General features: G+C 39.6%; 1 protein-coding gene across 1 annotated transcript in view; it reads left to right on the top strand.

Annotated features, from left to right (window-relative positions):
* The window catches only part of CRYBG1 (crystallin beta-gamma domain containing 1), a 228,235-nt gene that overhangs the window by 205,702 nt on the left and 3,424 nt on the right, over nt 1–19,109 (top strand). The window contains exons 14-21 of the mRNA XM_068551364.1: nt 5,716–5,842; nt 6,046–6,078; nt 6,987–7,099; nt 8,672–8,801; nt 12,470–12,609; nt 14,433–14,556; nt 14,992–15,150; nt 16,797–16,959. Of these exons, the coding sequence (XP_068407465.1) occupies nt 5,716–5,842; nt 6,046–6,078; nt 6,987–7,099; nt 8,672–8,801; nt 12,470–12,609; nt 14,433–14,556; nt 14,992–15,150; nt 16,797–16,959 (989 nt within the window). The remainder of the gene's footprint in view (nt 1–5,715; nt 5,843–6,045; nt 6,079–6,986; nt 7,100–8,671; nt 8,802–12,469; nt 12,610–14,432; nt 14,557–14,991; nt 15,151–16,796; nt 16,960–19,109) is intronic.

Genomic DNA, 19,109 nt, shown 5'->3' with positions numbered 1-19,109 from the left:
GTTCATTTCTGGGCTCTGTGTTATTTTAATATAAAAATAATTGTTTCAGTGTACCTGGAATTAGCAGTTGAATGTTTTACTAATGCTAAAGTAAGTTTTTATTGAAAGATGATTAGTCAAGACTCTGTGGGATGCAAGTGACTGCAGGTCAGTCTAAACTGGCATAAATGATAAAAATGTAATACATTGACGTGCATAACTGAAAAGTCCTGGGAAAGATTTTGCTTCCGTCACGGCTAATGCAGGGATTCAGACACTGTCATTAGGACTTGATCTCTCTCTGTCTCTTGACTGCGCTTTTGCTATGCTGGCTTCACTGTAGGCAGGTACTTTTTGTTACCGAGTTGAAGCTCCTACTGCTCGCCGCACAACAGGCCAATAAATGGAGAGATGAGGTCTTGGGACAAGGAATAGCAACTTTATTTGGAAAGCCAGGAGACTGAGAAGACAGCAGACCAATGTCCAAAAGAGCCATCTTGCTGGGCTTTGGATGCTGGTTTCTTTTATAGAACAAACAGGGGGAGGTGAGGAGGTAAAGTAAAAAAGCTGATAAGTTGTTGCAAATACTTCTTGGTTCTGACCAGCCTCCCCAAGGGATGTGCTAATTTCTTCTTTTCTGCAGCCAGGTGGACCTGGTGGGGATGTTTCCTGTGAACTCAAACAAAAGTATTTTAGCTTAACACTTGGGCATGGGAGGCAGGGTTCCCAGAGGTGGGCTATTTTGTTTACTTTAAGCTATGGCAACATCCCTTTAGGGATTAACTTGTAGCAAAAGCAATAAGGTTAAAGTAAAGAAAAGGATCCAGTATGGAGTCAGATTTGTTCTTCCCTATTATACTTTCTATCTGGGACCTGTGGCAGCACCATCTTGCTTTGTTCTCAGATCTCACTGCTTCTAGTGGAAAGCTTCTCTTTCCCACAGAAGTTCCAGGTTTGAATTTGATTCTGTATGCTTAAGTCATGTGCACCTGTCTGAACCAATTACTGTAGCCAAGGAGATGGCTGTGCCTGTGTTACATGCCCAGCCCTGCAGCTGAGATATAGGGTCAGTCCCATGGGGACTACTAGTGTATAATAGGGCTGAGGAGTTCCCCAGGAACATCAGAAAGAGTGGGTACAGATACTGGATTGGCAAAAGCAGATGTCTGTTAAAGTGAGTTACACAATTATTTGTATGGTCCAGGCTGATGTCAGTTATAATTTGTTATAAGTGAGAGTATTCTTAAATGGTCATATGAAGTCATTTGACACTGATTCTGTTGAAAATGTTTGGCGTTAGGCTCTTAACGCTATGAGTAACATAGACTATGAGTCATTCTAACCTCAACTCTACTGTATTTCAAGGGGCTTCCCACAATAGCCCTGGATATTTGAGATGTGTCTACAATCTAATATTGTTTTAGTGTTAGTCATGTTCACTAAATTCTTGTGTTGGTTGCACCATCTTGACAGAATGACTTCAGTGACTTCTGGGGCTTCCATTCTTAGCAGGAAATGCCTTCTCCTGGGTCCTGTTCTGGAACCCTAACATGTTAGAATCTGCCATAGACAAAAGGTATGATACGGCATTCAGAAGTTATCTGAAATATTGCTGTGGCTCTATAGTATTTTTGATTGCCTTTAAAGTGAATTATTTAGAGGGAAAATACAATGACCAACTCAATGTGGGGAAACAATTGCACATTTTCATACTCACCAGGTGTGTTGGTTTCATTAGTCAGAGCCCAGTTACGTACCCTAGCAGAGGAAGCAAAAGGATGCTGGGTGGAATTCCCTTAGGGCATTTATGTGGATTATGCTGTTAGCACCTGTAGAATTATTGTGCCTGGAGCCAGTCTCTCTTTTTTAACCAGCCCTTATTTACTTAAAATCCATTTCCTTTATAAAATGTTGCTTTTTATATATTTCTATTTTTAGTCATTTCTAGTTACATTTCCTGGTTTAGGCTTTTTTTTTTTTTTTTTTTGGTTGTAGCAGTTGAGTTTTGTTGTTGGGAGGAAGTTGAAAGGAGGCATGCATGTGTGCACACACACACACACAACTTCCTTTTAAATTCTGTGGTTGTAGAAGCGCTTCTGTACTTAACCAGAGCCAGCTGCTTCCTCATATTTCATTCAGTCGAGGGTTTGATAAATATTTATTGAGGTCTATTATGTGCAAAGCATTGTATTATATCCTCAAAGAAGTTACAGTATTTATATGAAACCTAATTATTGCTACAAAACACGCAAAGATTAAGTGCTTTGGGGATCCACGGCAGAGAGAGATTAATTTCCAGTTTGGACACAGGGAAGACTTTGGAGGAGGTAGCATTGGAGTTGAGCCCTGCAGGATAGGAAGGTTGAGATGTGCCACTATCACATGTGTAATAAATTCCCTGGGTGGTAAACTCATTATTAGCTCTGAAGCCGAGAATAGGCTTCAGGAAGGATCCTCACAAATCCAGCAAATGAGGATTTAGGAACCACATTTTGTTTCTTGTTGAAACATCAAAAGAGATGCCTTTACACATCCCTCCTAATCTTTTTCTAGTTCTGTGCTGTCCTCTTGTTCAAATAGTGGAAACTGGGCTAATTTTTTTAAAACTCAACAGCAAAATGAAATATTTCTAGAGTCCAGATTTTTTTAAAAAGTGTTGGGTTTGAGTTTTTTTCCTTTTCCCTCCACAGAAGGGCAGGTTTGCCCTGCTGCCCTTAAATTCTGAGCAGTGACCCCAGCAGGCTGAAACCTGTTTGTACTTATACTTGGCAATCTTATAGATAGACAGAGAAGTGTTCATTCACATGTACAGAATATGCTTAAACAAGGACAGGAAGGAGTTTTTTTCTTAAGAGTTTCAGGTATAAGTTATAAGTAGACTCTAGATCATAGATATACCAGAGAATCTCAGAAATGAATTTTGGATTTGGGGTTACATCTTGGAAGGAAAACAACACTATTGTCAATTCAAGTGACATTTTTAATAAATGGTTTTCCTTTTTCAACTTCAGCGGGTTAGAAAGGCATACTTGGGTGTTGGGTATTTTCTTACAGGTAATTTATTTTAGTTTTATAGGGAAATACAGTACTCACACTTGTTTAAAAAAAAAAAAAGCACTGGCTGAAGTGTCATCCAGGGTTCACTAAGTTGTCACCTTCTCTCCTGCGTATTCAGTCTTTCCCTCCTCACTGGCTGTTTTCCCTCCAAACCTTACAGTCAAACAATCAAGCAAAAAGGACTTTACGCCCTCTGTTTCCCTCTAACTTGCTACAGACCCAGAGCCTTGCCAGGAATACTTTTTTGTCATATGTCTTATCCTCTTTAATTTTTTTTTTTAGGTCTTGGCTTTTGTAAGGTAGATTTACTTGCTCTGCAGAAATTCCTCCCCACATAGCAGTGTTCTGGGCTCCCGCTTTGTTGTCATTTCTCTTCATGACTCGTGATAAGCCAAAGGCTGTGTGAACAGAGGCCACATACAGAGGCACCTGTGAGCTGTACAGCCTCCCGCCCTGTCAACACTGGGATCTTGGTCAATGCCCTTACTTAAAAATGGAAATACGGACTTTCACAAAGGTTAAATGACCTCTTTAAAGTTATCTGAACGTTAATGTCATGACCACACCTAGAACCAGGCCTCCTACCTAATTCCTCACTTCACAGTGTTGAAGAATAGGATTTTAAAGTTGCTTATGAGGTTCTGAAGTGGGAAAGCGGTATTTTCTGAAATAGACTGTGATTGGTGCTTATAGCAGTTTCTCCATTCAGCTGGCCAGAAATGAGTCCACAGATGTTAGCTGTCATAGCTAATTACCACTTGAGATTTTTACAGTGTTCTTCTTGATGGCTGCTCATTTCCAAGTAATAACTGCACTTGAGTTTTTAAGTCAAGCCCTTTAGATAGTAAAATTGTAATCTGTTCTAATTGTGAAGCATGTGGGCTGTTTTAGGTATGGCTTATGGAAAGGTAAATGAAAAAACTACAAGGGTAGGTGGCAGTTGGGGTCACGAGGTGAAGAGACCTGGTGAGCCTCAGGAGACTCGGTCAAGGGTTCATTCATCCCTGGCCACTGACTGACAGGTCACTTCCCATTCAGAACAAACACCAACAAGTAATACCACGTGATGCTTCTTACCCATCTCTGAACTTTCGAGGGCAAGGATTTTGTCCTTTTTTCATCTTGCATTCCCAGTGCCAGTCTAGTTCCCAGCACATGGTAAATGGCCAGTCAGTTTGTTGAATGAATAAATGAATTACTTTTTCTGTGTCTTTAGGTTTTCTTTTCAGTAAAATGTGAAAACCAGTACCTCCCTGTTACCGACTCCAAGCTTGTACTGCTCGCCGCGCAACAGGCTAGTAAATCGAGAGACGAGGTGTTGGGGCAAAAGGAATAGTGACTTTATTTAGAAAGCCAGCAGACGGAGAAGATGGTGGGCTAGTGGCCCAAAGAACCATCCTCCCCGACTTAGAATTCAGGCTTCTTTTATACTGAAAGGCGAGGGGCTGTGGTAGGTTGTTGCCAACTTCTTGGTGCTGGAATCCTTTGTTCTTGCAGCTGTCCATGTGGGTCTGGTCACAGTGTTCCTAGAAACCTCCACAAGACAGTTGTTATTTTCTGTTCTGCAACTTGATTTATCTCTATGTGAATGGAAAAGTTTTACACTAAAGCTTTAAAGGTCGGAGCCTTGAGAATGGACCATCATGTATATTTCAGGCAACTGGCAGCATTCCTTTACAAAGCTGCAGAGCCAGCATGACTAAGCACAGGCAACAGAGCACAAAGGTTAGAGCTAAAGGACTAGATCTAATACGGAGTCAGGTTTGTTATTCTGTGTTATATCCCTAAAAGATTAAATGTGATAATAGATGTGAATGCATTTTGGAAAGTTCTGAGCATATATATGGGCATAAAGGTATTATTCCTTTAAGCTGTGAGCGGATCAATATAGGGCAATGAATTAACTGAGGAGGAAACACTGAGTATCTCTTGAATATAACAGAATTGAAAAACTCTTTTCCCTTCTAATACTTTATCTTTGGATAAGAAATAGCATCAATAAGTTGGTTTTGTTGATTTTCCTCTCTGAGTATGGATCATTTAAAAGATAACAATTATGAAAACATTCCAAAAGAGATTCATTCTTAGTATTCTCAAGAGTTTGTTCAATTTTGCTTATTACATAGTTGTGTCATGTTGGAAATCCTGATTGAAACAAAATTTTCATTATTTAGCTGTTTTATGATTTTTTTTTTAAGCATTTTTTTATGTCAGCTTTTTTTTTCCAGTGTGGTTTGTTGTGTAATAGAGACATAACTTCCTGTAGTATCTTTCTGGAAAAATACTTCAATGTTGATGACAAAAAGAATTCTTACTTGCTTATTAAAAGAACTTTCACAGCTACTTCTTGAAAGTCCAAATTGTTTCCTTAGAATAGAATTAGAAAGAAATATAGAGAAATAGCCTTACTGGAGTTTTCTCAGGGAATAAGATTTGACAAGCGGGAACACCAAAAGGTTCATGTAAAGATACTCTTTCACTTGCCACTTTGATTTGTCCTACAGACAAATCTATCTGCTCCTAAAAGATTAATGGAGAACCAGAAAAATTATTCAGATTACTTATTAGTAAAACAAATGAAAGTTGCTATACAATGTATATTTATCCAAATGGGTGTGATAGTTTTATTGTAAATGTAAACTATGAACTATAACGAGTCAGTGTTTTTTGTTTCTTTAGATGGGTAGCCTATGAAAATCCTGACTTCACAGGAGAACAGTATATACTGGATAAAGGCTCTTATACCAGCTTTGAGGACTGGGGAGGCAAAAATTGTAAGATCTCTTCTGTTCAACCCATATGTTTGGTAAGGAGTTACATTTTTCTCTGAGAATATTTAACTGAATTTTGGATTCCCTTAATGTGTGCTTCTGGTTCATGTAATACTTAACTATAGAAACTATCCTGAGATTATTTATTTTTAATCGTAATTGTTAATGATCCACAGAAGAAATTTTCAAGATGTCTGCCCTACTCATTTCCTTTTCTCTTCCCTTTAAAAATTCTTAGGATTCTTTCACCAGCCCAGGGAGACGAAATCAGGTAACTTAACAAACATACTATCTTTCATAATTAAAAACCTGTTAAAAAGCTGAATTTATGTGTAAAACATCATACACTTGGGAACATATTGTTAGTTTTACCCATTTTTGTGCCTGAAAGCATAACTATATTTTAAAATTAGATTTAAGTTTACAGTAAGGCTTAATTCATAGCACTGACCCATATCTAAATATTTCTTATAAAAAGTTAAATTTTTATATCATTACAGTGGATCAGAGTTTAATACACTAGGATTAGTATTTCAAACAATAGCATAGAGTTATTGTGGAAAACAGCAAAATGAATGTTCATATTTGCTGTGTCTGCACTAGGCTTTTTATAGTGTCTTTTATATGGTGTCTCACTTAAGCCTTTTGAATGCTGACTCTCTGTATCAACTGAAGTGTTAAATTCGTTAAAGACTATTTAATGGAAGTGTTCAGAGAGCCATAATTACAGAGGCACAAACACCACTGTAGCCTCCTTTATTGGCATACAGAAGAGTCTAATAAGTCAGCAGGTAGCTTTCATCCAGAGGGAGGAAAACTGCACTACATGTTTCCAAAATATAGTTTCTTGTAAATGTTAGAACTGTTAACAATTACTTTTGGCCACAATAAAGCTTTAAAATGCCTCACAGCTTGTTACAAGAGGGTGTTCTGTAGAAAGCTGCCTCTATTGTTGGACTATCCTTTGATGTCTCTGAATGAAATTAAACAATCACGAATGGTGCAAAGTATTTCTAATTGATCATTAATGTAGAAGTAAAAAATTAAAGGACTTATAAAATTCATACCAGTTTACGATAACAAAAGTTAACAGGTCATGTTTGGTTATCATTTCAGAGGCTGAATGAGTTCATGTGTTTAGGAAAAGAATTTTATGTATTTCCGTTTACTTTTTCAAAGGTTCACTTGTTTTCGGAACCACAGTTTCAAGGTCGCAGTCAGTGTTTTGAAGAAACAACAAGTCAAATTGATGAGTCATTTTCTGCCAAGTCTTGCAGAGTTTTAGGAGGCAGGTAAGCAAAACAGTGGACTGGCAGAGCCCAACCAGTGGGGGAAAACAGGATCCACATATCAGCAAGTAAATACACTGGTAGGAGCTTGGTACCGTATGAGACCACCGCATAGTACAAGACCATGCGAGTACTGAAGTGGACTTCAGAGCACTGAGTGCTGGGCGTCAGAGGACGTGGACATCAGTGTGGGTGGGAGAAGTTGAAGATCACCACCTCGTTGTGCAATGGGACTCAGACCAGGTTCTCTGCTCTCTAGGCCTCTCCCGTCATCTGTACAGGGACTTTAGATCATCTCTAAGGCACCTCCCAAGATAGATTTTTTTTTTACAGGTGGGTAGGAGTAGGGTAGGCATTCTGCATGATAGGCAAGTGCATGGCTGGAGTGGAGATGCTGATGAGGGGCACACCGCCCTCTCTATCTGGGAGGTCTTTGTACTGGGGGGAGGGGAAGTGAGTTTGGACAGGGAGGGTGGGCTCAGGCGATGAGTCTCCTGAGCATATGAATGTAGATGGATGCCAAAGGAAAACACAAGATGGGCAAGGGCAAGGAGCTCAAAGTCAGGGAAACGGATCAGGAAACCCTTGGAGCAATCTGTGCAAAAGGTGATGAATTAAGTTGAATAATAATAATAGTAATAGTAGTAGCAGCAGCAGTAGTAGTAATGCCTTTAGTCATATAGTTCTTCATGGTCTAAACAGCAGCATCATGCCATTTGGCAATGCAAAGTGGAAAGAGCACCGGCTTTGCATTCAAATGCATAGATTTATATAAAGCTTCACTGTTTATTAGCACATACCTGCACCTCTGTCCTAGTTTCCCTTTGTCCCATATGCTGCTTCATTTATTACTACCAGACATGTACTTTTTTGTTATTCATTTATTGTCCGTCTCAGCTCACTAGGGTATAAACTTCAAGATACCAGGGACTTTGTCTTGTTATATCCCCAGCAATGGAAAAATACCTGACACACGATTATTCCTCAATAAGTATGTGTTGGGTTAAACAAAAACAAAACAAAAAGACCCCCAACTCCTCTAGGGAAGCATGATAAATCACCATTTTATCAATAATGCTGAGTGCTAGAGAGACTAAGTGACTTGTCTAAGTCACTGTGGTATTTTGACTCCTGGCCCAGTGCAGAGGTGTTGGAAATGAGGATAAAGGGGTGAGGGAGAAATCTGGGGAGGAAACAGTAGACCCAGGTGACTGACTAGCTATGAAGATTGGAGGAGTATCCAGAAAAGACTCGAAGACTCAAGGGCTTGACAGGACCACCTTGGCTGGGAGAATGGTGGCACCATGAGAGGTGCAAGGAATGCTGGTAGGTGGAGAGGTGAAAGCATTAATAATTTCATGGAGAAAAAAGTTTTATTTCCCAAATGACTTATTATGAATATTAACTTGCCACAAGATGAAACGCAGTAAATATATCCAGACATTTTTTGCAGAGAGAACACTGTTAGCCATAAGCATTGTGTTTATTGTATGGCAGCTACCTCTAAAAATCAGACTTCTTGACTAGGAAGACTCAAATTACATTTTATACATGTGTGTGGTTTTTCCTCTATAGCTGGGTTGCGTATGACGGAGAAAATTTCTCGGGTAATCAGTACGTGTTGGAAGAAGGCCACTATCCTTCGCTGTCTGCAATGGGATGCCTGCCTGAAGCAACTTTCAAGTCTGTTCGTTTTATAGATTTCGTAAGTATGTCAGGGTGAATATAGCGTTACAGAGATGTATGGTCACACAGCTGACAGACAGAGCAAGGGAACCAGCAGGTAGGCTTACTCAGGACAAAGTTGGAGGCAGAAAAAAATAGTTGCGTGGACAACTTTCTACCCTGGTCTCTTTCCAGATCTTTAAAATGTAAACTGTTTGCTGTTTTCTAAGACTTCAGGGGCAGTGTTGGGTCAGTCATGGTGCACAGTGCACAATCATGGGCTAGTTCAAGGCCCTTCCGTCTTGTTTTTTTCCATTTCACACCTGAGCCCTATTTCTTTTTTTTTTAAGATTTATTTATTTATTATTAATTAATTAATTTATTTATTTATGGCTGCATCGGGTCTTAGTTGCAGGATCTTTGTTGAGGTATGCGGGATCTTTTGTTGTGGTGTGCAGGCTCCAGGGCGCGTGGGCTCTGTAGTTTGCGGCACTCGGGCTCTCTCATTGAGGTGCCCAAGCTCAGTAGTTGCAGGGCGCTGGCTTAGCTGCCCCGCGGCATGTGGGATCTTAGTTCCCCGACCAGGGATTGAACCCGTGTCCCCTGCATTGTAAGGCAGATTCTTTACCACTGGACCACCAGGAAAGTCCCCCTGAGCCCTATTTCTATACCTCTACCTTTAGAGGTACCCATTCTAATGTGTTTGGAGTACAACTTGGATATTCCTATAAAATATATGTTTTTAAAAAATATGTATACAGGCTTTTAATTTATATACGGTATTATGCTGTAGTTCTCATCATGTTATAAAAACTCTCCTTACATTAAATTTTTTGAGAGCCATCCATTATGCTGTATGTACATCTAGTTATTGATTCTAATGGGTGCACATGATGTAATATGTATATACAATATATAATCATTAACTAGATGTACATGCAGCATAATGGATTACCCTGGGATCTTTTGTGGATTGGGACTTCCCTCGTGGTGCAGTGGTTAATAATCTGCCTGCCAGTGCAGGGGACACGGGTTAGAGCCCTGGTCCGGGAAGATCCCACATGCCGCGGAGCAACTAAGCCCACGCGCCACAACTACTAAGCCTGCGCGCTAGAGCCCGCGAGCCGCAACTGCTGAAGCCCGCGCGCCTAGAGCCCATGCTCCGCAACAAGACACCACGATGAGAAACCCGCGCACCACAATGAAGAGTGGCCCCCCCGCTCGCCGCAACTAGAGAAAGCCTGTGGGCAGCAACGAAGACCCAATGCAGCCAAAAACAAACAAAAAAAGAGTGGATTTACTGGATCTCACATGCATGAATGTGCAACCTTCAGTAAGTACCACCGAATTCCACCACTTTACACTGTTGCTGGCAGTGCATGTGGATTCCAGTTTTCAGCATCATGGCCACTATTGAGTAGTCTCTGACATTCTAGCTTTTGTCAGTTTGAAAGAATGGCGTAGTCTCTGACATTCTAGCTTTTGTCAGTTTGAAAGAATGGCGTAGTCTCTGACATTCTAACTTTTGTCAGTTTGAAAGAATGGGGTAGAAGTTGTGTTAGTTTGCATTTCACTGTTGGTGAGATCTTATATACTTACTAGTCATTTGGGTTTTCTGTTCAGTGAATTGCCTATTTATATCCTTTGCCCAGCTCTTTAGTTTCCCGTCATTGTTGTTATTGATTTGCAGAAATTCCTTATAGTTTTTAAATCTATTCCTCTGTTGTTTTAGAGATTTGCAATGAAATGACTTTTGTCCGTTTCTCATGTATGTGCCAATCCAGATTATAGTGCTCCTTTTTGACGAGAAATCTTTAATTTTTTTTTTTTTTTTTAAAGATCTTATGTGGCCAATTTACTAGCTTTTATTTTTATTTATTTATTAATTTTTGGCTGTGTTGGGTCTTCGTTTCTGTGCGAGGGCTTTCTCCAGTTGCGGCGAGCGGGGGCCACTCTTCATCGCGGTGCGCGGGCCTCTCACTGTCGCGGCCTCTCTTGTTGCGGAGCACAGGCTCCAGACACGCAGGCTCAGTAATTGTGGCTCACGGGCTCAGTTGCTCCACGGCATGTGGGATCTTCCCAGACCAGGGCTCGAACCCATGTCCCCTGCATTGGCAGGCAGATTCTCAACCACTGCGCCACCAGGGAAGCCCCGAAATCTTTAATTTTAATGCAGACAAAGCAATATTCAATAGAACGATACTGCAAGATAATGTTCAGATGTTAAAGTCTGGGTGTATCTGACAGTTTGGGAAGTATTTGTTAGTTTTTGGTAGCTGATATCTCATAAAAAGCTTTAAACATATGTAGTTGGTGATTTTAGCTTTAAAGGTAGAAGGAGCATATGTGAGTTGGCTTTTTCTCATCCCCTCCTGCCCGTTCAAATAACAAAAATGTTGACCTTCCTTGAGATGTGAAAATAGTAGCAGTGAAACATAAAATGATGTGGTAAGATTCGTTAACTTACACATAAAAAAATATCTAAAAATTTGATATTTAAACCTGCTTGGAATTCTAAAAGCAACCTACGAGTATTTAAACAAAAAAACAAACCCACTTTAGATTTAAAGCTTTCAAATGCCTTCCTTCAAGCAGAACTTAGCATGTATGCTCACATCACTTTTGACATTTACAGATGATGTTCTTTTAAGTTTTGATTATGATGAAATGAATACTTTACCCATATTAAGAATGTATATTTTAATTGTGACAGTACTTCAAAATCGTCTGGTGGTTGTCGCTAGATTAGAGTGCTTGGAACGTTTTGGCACGCCATCTCAGAGAAAAGTGCAGAGTAATAATACTACTACAGTTTCTGTCATTTCCTTCTTATATGGTTTATACAACCTAATTTCTAGACCATATAGACCCCCTCTACACACTGATCTGCTCTGTTTACTGGTCAAGATCTTTCTACACATCAGAGCACATCCACATAAATGAAGCAGTACGGTGCCACACCGTTGCCACAAAACTTTAAGCAAGTTAGGGAATTTTTCATGTATCATTTAAGATTTTAGGATTATTATCATTAGAGCTTAGTCTAGGGTCATAAGGGTCTGTAGTTTGAAAAACAAGCATAAGCTGCCAACTTTTCATTTTTCTGAAAATCAGTGGACTTGAACTTGGGGCTTCCATCCTATTTTTTTCTCTCCTAACAATTATTCCTACAGGAAAATTTGGGAATACACAGAATCATTGTCTTATTGACAGTTAAAAACAACAACAAAAAGACATCTGACAAAAAGACATCTGAAAATGCATACAAGGGGAAGGTTCCTTTATTAGGCAGATTACCACTAGACCCCCCCAAAGATCACCACAGCCCCCGACCCTCGCCATTTATGTCCTTGGCTTTCCAGCCCCTTCTTATCTCAATAGAAAACAGAAAAGTTGAAAATAAATTCCATTAGAATTGATATTCCAGGCATTATATACCTGTTCCTTTATGCCTGGGATATTTTCCCCGTTTTATAATACTTTACATTTACCTGCCTTTCTATGTAAGGGAAAAACTTTCTGCCCTCCATCCTTCCTCGCTTTAGCTTTGAAGCGTATAACCACCCAGACTTTCTGGAAAACGGAGTTTATGAGCAGGCCAAATCCGGCCAGATCTTGTGCTTTGTCCTTGTAACAAGATGATTTTCACGTTAAGTTCGAATTACTATCAAGGATGAGTAACAGAACATTATTTTTGTTCCTAAACAGGAATTTTCTGAACCAACAATTATTCTTTTTGAAAGAGAAGACTTCAAAGGAAAAAAGATTGAATTTAGTACAGAAATAGTTAATCTCCGATCCCTAGGATTCAACACGCACATACGCTCTGTTCAGGTGATTGGTGGCATGTAAGTGAGTTACCTACTTGTTTATTCAGTAAAATAGATTTTAAAAATTAAGTTTGATCATTATTTCTCTTCTATGTTACCTTAACCAAATTGACGTATAACCCCTTTTTTTTCTGTAAGGGTTAATATTTATGTTCCCTCTTAGTATTTTTCTGTTAAGGGTTAATATTTATGTTCCCTCTTAGTATTTTTCTGTAAGGGTTAATATTTATGTTCCCTCTTAGTATTTTTCTGTAAGGGTTAATATTTATGTTCCCTCATAGTATACTTTTCCTGTTGGGACAAGCCATGTGTGGGACATCATCTCTTCATCCAGATTTTTAGTTTACTTAAGATAAGGACTCTCAAAGTTCCTAGGCGAATGCTTTGCAATAAAGTTATTGAGCACTTCCTTAGCAAGTAGGAAAGAGAACTGATTTTGCTTATCCTTTTGAAAGACCAAGTCCTTTGATATTGGAGTAATGGTTGGGATTTTCCTTCAACTAGGAGTGACTAGCAGATGTTATAGGCAAAATGATTTAATGTCAACATGGGAAGATTTTTCTCAACTTTGAATAATTTTGAAATTAAGATGTAAAAATGAATAAGGACTATCAATGTAATGTGTTTTTACAAAAGTATTTTTCTTTCACTCACAAAAACAATAGGTATAGTTTGAAGGCATCAAATGTTGGAGAGGACTATAGCTATTTAAAAAACAAATTCGGATTATTAGGGTGATAGAATTTTATGCATGACTTTTTTTTCCAACAGGTTTAAACTAATATTTTGTTTTCATGATAAAATGACTACGATGATAACATTTTAGAGTTCCAGGGTTAAAAATAGAGAACATTCTTCCTTGATGTAATACATCAACCAGAGAGAAAGACTGCTGTGTTGCTTGCATGCTGGTCTGCGCTGGAACCCAGACTTCAGGTGTGGGTACCAGCATCTCTGTGTGGAAGAGACCTGAGTATCTTTAGTAGTTTTCTGGATTGAGGAAGATTACTCTCATTTTAAACAAAACTTTATTTTTATCTAACCCTTACATAGCACTTAGCCTGTGTAAGAACTTTACAAGTATTAACCATTTAAATAAAGGTCCATTATTACAACTGAAGATGTTTTATGTAAAGTTCACAGGAAGTACTGGGCTGTCCTGCTAAAAGACTATCTCTAGTTCATTGCCTTATTGAAGAAAAAACTTACCTATTTCTCTTCAAGAGTGGAACTTTTGGGCATATAAATACTCATGTACCATGAATTTGCTATTTGTCAAGACACGGGTGCTGTAGCTGTTTTTGATAATAAGGTAGTTTCCTTTTTTTAATCCTCCAACATATATTTAAAGTATAAAAAGCTCGGTCTAGGGACTTCCCGTGGTGCAGTGGTTAAGAATCCGCCTGCCAAAGCAGGGGACACGGGTTCGATCCCTGGTCCAGGATGATCCCACGTGCCACGGAGCAACTAAGCCCGTGCGCCACAACTACTGAGCCTGCACTCTAGAGCCCGTGAGCCACAACTACTGAAGCCCGCGTGCCACAACTACTGAGCCCACATGCTGCAACTACTGAAACCTGCATGCTCTAGGGCCTGCATGCTGCAACAAGAGAAGCCACCGCAATGAGAAGCCCGCGCACCAAAACGAAGAGTAGCCCCCCGCTCACCACAACTAGAGAAAGCCCAAGTACAGCAATGAAGACCCAATGCAGCCAAAACTAAATTAAAAATAAACAAATGAAAAGCTCAGTCTAAAAATCAAAGTGTTCTGAAAATATAATTGGTGCCCACTGTGAAATGGATATTGGTACTTACTGTGGTTATCTCCTTTTGTTTTCCAGATGGGTTACTTATGAATATGGCAATTACAGGGGTCGACAGTTCCTATTGTCACCAGCAGAAGTACCTAATTGGTATGAATTCAGTGGCTGTCACCAAATAGGTTCTCTACGACCTTTTGTTCAGGTATTTTCTTCTTCTACATGCTCTGAATAGACTCTTCTCTGAAATCATTTTTTGTAAATGTAATTAACTTTTTAGTTTCAATTTTAAGTGTGAAATTGGCCTCTCCCCCACCCACCCCACCCCCCGCCCCGAGAATTTCTGAATTTCGGCTGTTTCTGGTGCCAAAAGGTTGTGACTGCTTTCAGAAATGTTATTACACCTGACATCAAAACGTGGTATGCCCCAAGCCCTGGGTTGTCCATAGGCAGGCTCCCAGCCCCAGGCACTTTGAAATTCTGTCAACCTCTCCTCATTGAGAAAAGCCTCTGAAACTCTCAGATATAGCAGTTTTCCCTTATCCAGCCTCATTTGGGATTCTGCCCCTGCTACTGATGCTTGTTCAGTGCTTCTAAAGTACAGCTTGTATATGACTATTGCTGGGGTTTTGTCTTCTAGAAACGAATTTATTTCAGACTTCGAAACAAAGCAACAGGGTTATTCATGTCAACCAATGGAAACTTAGAGGATCTGAAGCTTCTCAGAATACAGGTCATGGAGGATGTCGGTGCTGAGGATCAGATTTGGATTTACCAAGAAGGATGCATCAAATGCAGGGTGAGCTTTTTGGATTAGACAAGGGTCTATAGTAGTATCTTTCTTCAAGTAGATGCTACTTCACGATTCCTGGAGCATTTTCAGAACTAAGTTGGAAGGTTTTTCATGAAACTATTTCTTAGTTCTGATAGAACCTGTCTAGGAACCTAAATGGGAGGTAAATCTAGCACTGATCCAAGATAGAATCTTTACATCTATACTTGATTTTTATACAGTAATAGAAAAAGGAAGTGTCTGTGCTACCCTCCCCCTTTTCCTTAACCTACTTGTTATAGAAATAAATTTATAAGCCCCATCATTATCAACACAGATCACTCTTGGTTTGTTTCCATTTTGGAGGACCCCACAGACTAGGTTGAAGGGTGAAGAGATACCACCCTGTGCACAACGCAATCCATTTCCCAATTGTCACACCTTGTGAAATGGAAAAACTGCCCATCTCCCTCCTATCACTCCCACCACAGTGCACATTTAAAAGCTGAGTGTTGTAAGATTTTATGAGAGACGCTCACACTTCTATTGTACATATTCTTTTTAACTCCTTGATTTTATGGGCTTGACTGTTTGCTCCTGATTTTTTTTAATCCTGGTGCCCCGTGCGTCAGCAGAAGGCATTACGGCCTGCTGAAAGAAGTACAACTTGTTAATTGGGTCTGTTGTGCTTGAGGGATAATCATCCTTTCAGTAAAGAAGTACTATTTAGACATGCATAGAAGAAATAGCATGAGAAACAGAAGTACTTAATATAGAGGCATAGAAAAAGCAAACTTCTGCCTTTGAATTATCTTAATTCAAGAAAATGGCATCTTTCCGCAATTTATTTCTAATGAACATCACAGTGACACTGTTTTAACAGCTTTGAATTTGATAGGTCAATGAGAAAAAGGAAAGTGTCCTAGATTATCACAATCCTTTTATCTCACTATATTGTAGACTAGTACACTTTTCATAAGCATTTTCTATAGCAATATGTGTAAATGCCATATGAACATGACTACCATACCTTATTTATATTATATTAAGGGTAGATTCAGTTCATAGAAGGACCCATAAGATCTTTGCATTAGAACACACTCTACTGCATTTGTGTTTTCTCTTTTTATACTTGGATAGCATGCCTTTTAAGAAAATTTTAGACATTTCTCATGAAGGAAGACAAGAGAAATTAGTAAATGGAATTCCAAGTTTTAAAATGATAAAATGCCCTTTTAGCAACTTCAGTGCCACAGCAGTCTTCAAAATTAAGAGATGCAGTCATATTCCGGAAGGGTCAGGCTGAGTGGAGTGGGGATACGTCGGGGAGATTAGCTACAGACCCAGCCTCAGATCATGGTGATTTCTGGGGGGAAATATCATGATGGGCATTTTTAGTGTTCTAAGGCTTCCCTTACTTATAAGACAGAGGGCCTCACAAAGGGCATAAATCTCTTAACAATGGACGAGAATTGAGAACTTTCTATCACTTATGTCATCTGAGATGAAGGGCATAAATATTTGTTTGATCCCAGTTACCATGGCTAAAAGCTGAAATTCCTCATGTGGGCTAAGATAACTTTAAAAATCAGCTCACACAGGAAATTGCTTACAATGGTACCTGAATGTATATCCACCCATGTCTAAGGTACCTTGTCTTTTCCACTGAGCAGATAGCGGAAGACTGCTGCCTGACCATTGCGGGGAGCCTAGTAACCTCTGGCTCTAAACTGGGCCTGGCGCTCGAACAGAGCGTCGACAGTCAGTTCTGGAGCATGAAGTCTGACGGCAGGATCTATAGCAAGCTGAAGCCAAATTTAGTTTTAGATATCAAAGGTAAGGATTGTTTCCTTTATTTTCTTTGTTGTGTCTTTCTTCAGTTAACTAAAAAGCTCTTCTTTACTTTTGAAAATGATGCATGTACTATTATTAATAGTAAGTGATCCCTTACTATGTGCCAGCCTCAATGCTATACACTGTACGTACGTTATCTCACATGATCTTCACAGCAGCCCCAAGAGGCCTGTGTTATCCCTCCTCCCCCCACTTCACAGCCCCCAAACTGAGGCTCAGAGGAGTTAATCAGTTTGGCCACAATCTCACACCCATTAAGTGCTGAGGTGGAATCCGGACACGGGCCAACTTTAAACCATTTATTATAACAATGTTAGACTAAAATTCACAAGTTAAAAGGCTATGATCTCAGTCTGTTTAGTTGATGATTCTCATGTACACGCATGTAAACTTCCATTGTAAAGATCTAAGACTGAAAAGGAATTAAAACAAACAACATAGCCAAAAAGATTTCAACTTAACATTTGTTCAGTGAAGTTAATCCAGAGCAAACCAATTGATGGTGCTTGGGGAAGAGGAAATAAATTTAGGCCAGGGGTTTCCAAACTTTATCTGCATCAGAATCCCCTGGAGGGCTTGTTAAAAAACACAGATTGCTGGGTTCCACCCTCAGAGGTTCTGATTCAGTAGGTCTGGGGTAGGGCCCAAGAATCTGCATGTCTAACAAGTTCCCAGGTAATGCCCATGCTCCCTGTCTACGAGGACTACTGATGATAATTTTAAAACAACATAAAGCAAAAAAACTGACCTCAAGTAGACATGGGAATTCAGTGAACCTCCGTTGCTATAGACAAGCAAATGATGATAGTGTGTTTTATTCATGTCATATGGGGTAATTTTGCTTTAAATTATTAATGGAGACTTTCTATCCCCTATCAATCAGGAAACCAGTGTGGTTATGTTCCTCAATTTAGTGGAACCATACTATTACCACACACCACTTTAAATCATGGCTAGAAAGTTGGCTCAATTTTACCTGAGTCAGGGTTCTGAGCCAAAGCTGTCATTAAAAATTAAGATATAGTGGTAAAGAAACAGCTGCAACCTGGTTTTAAAATAACTTTTGTGGAAGATGGAGAATAAGCCTGAACATTTCCATCAGGGGCTTTGGTGACTGCCCCTGGAGAAAAGTGGCTGTCACTTCGGATCTGCAGGTGGGGAGAGTGGCCCAGCCACCTAACAATGGGATTAGAATTCACAAAGAATCTGAGGAACAGAAAGGTACCCAGAGGCAAACTAAGTTTAATGAGGCAAAGGCAGGGCACTACATTTAGGGAGCACCACTAAGCAATATCTAACTCCAGGCTGGATGGGGCCCAAAGTCATACATTGTATAAAATGCAAGCAGGAGACAAATGCATTGTAGGCTGGCACGACTGATCTGTCAGTATGTACACAAGTAAGATACCCATTTTATAGATGGTCAACCTGAGGTTCAAACTGTTAAGAGTCACTATCTTTATTCTTATTTTGAACAACTTGTTAAACTGGAGCTCCTCAGTCTATACAAGATAGAGTTTCAAAACCTCCAGAGAAGCCAAAGAAATGTGACTAGACTGAATTGGAAACATGGATTTTGGGGAAAATACGGACTCATGTTTCTTACAGATGTGATCAGCTTCCAATGTCCAGGGTTAAGGTCATTGTAAATCTTTATGAGCTAGTCTCTTAGAGCATTCCTTTTATTCTTTCAACATGTATTTATTGGGTACCCACTATGTGACAGGCTCTGTGCCACACACTGGGGGTATCAAAGTGAAAGGAAAAAAAAAAAAAAAGGACAGTACCTTGGCTTCAGAGCGCTTACATTCTGGAAGCTCCAAGGATATGGGATTTTCCCCCACTTGCTACCCTGGCAGTTGACCAGGAGTAAGGATACCTGGCTTTCTAGTCTTCGACTCTGAAAAGGACTGTGGGACTCCAGGAGCTTCCTCCTTAGTGCTTCGCTTTAAAGCTCCAAGGTCACTTCCTAAAATGCAATATAAATTAGTCCAGTGCCTTTGGAATAAGGATACTGTTCTGTATGTTTGTGAACTCTCAGTATATCGAGTATGGTAGCTACAATAATCACTTGTTAAACTGATTTAAACGTCTCAGAATGTGTGAGAATGATGCCATCTTGTGGACAAGAG

This window comes from Eschrichtius robustus, chromosome 9 (assembly GCF_028021215.1).
Source record: "Eschrichtius robustus isolate mEscRob2 chromosome 9, mEscRob2.pri, whole genome shotgun sequence".
NCBI lineage: Eukaryota > Metazoa > Chordata > Mammalia > Artiodactyla > Eschrichtiidae > Eschrichtius > Eschrichtius robustus.
This window is presented reverse-complemented; position numbering and strand designations above follow the sequence as displayed.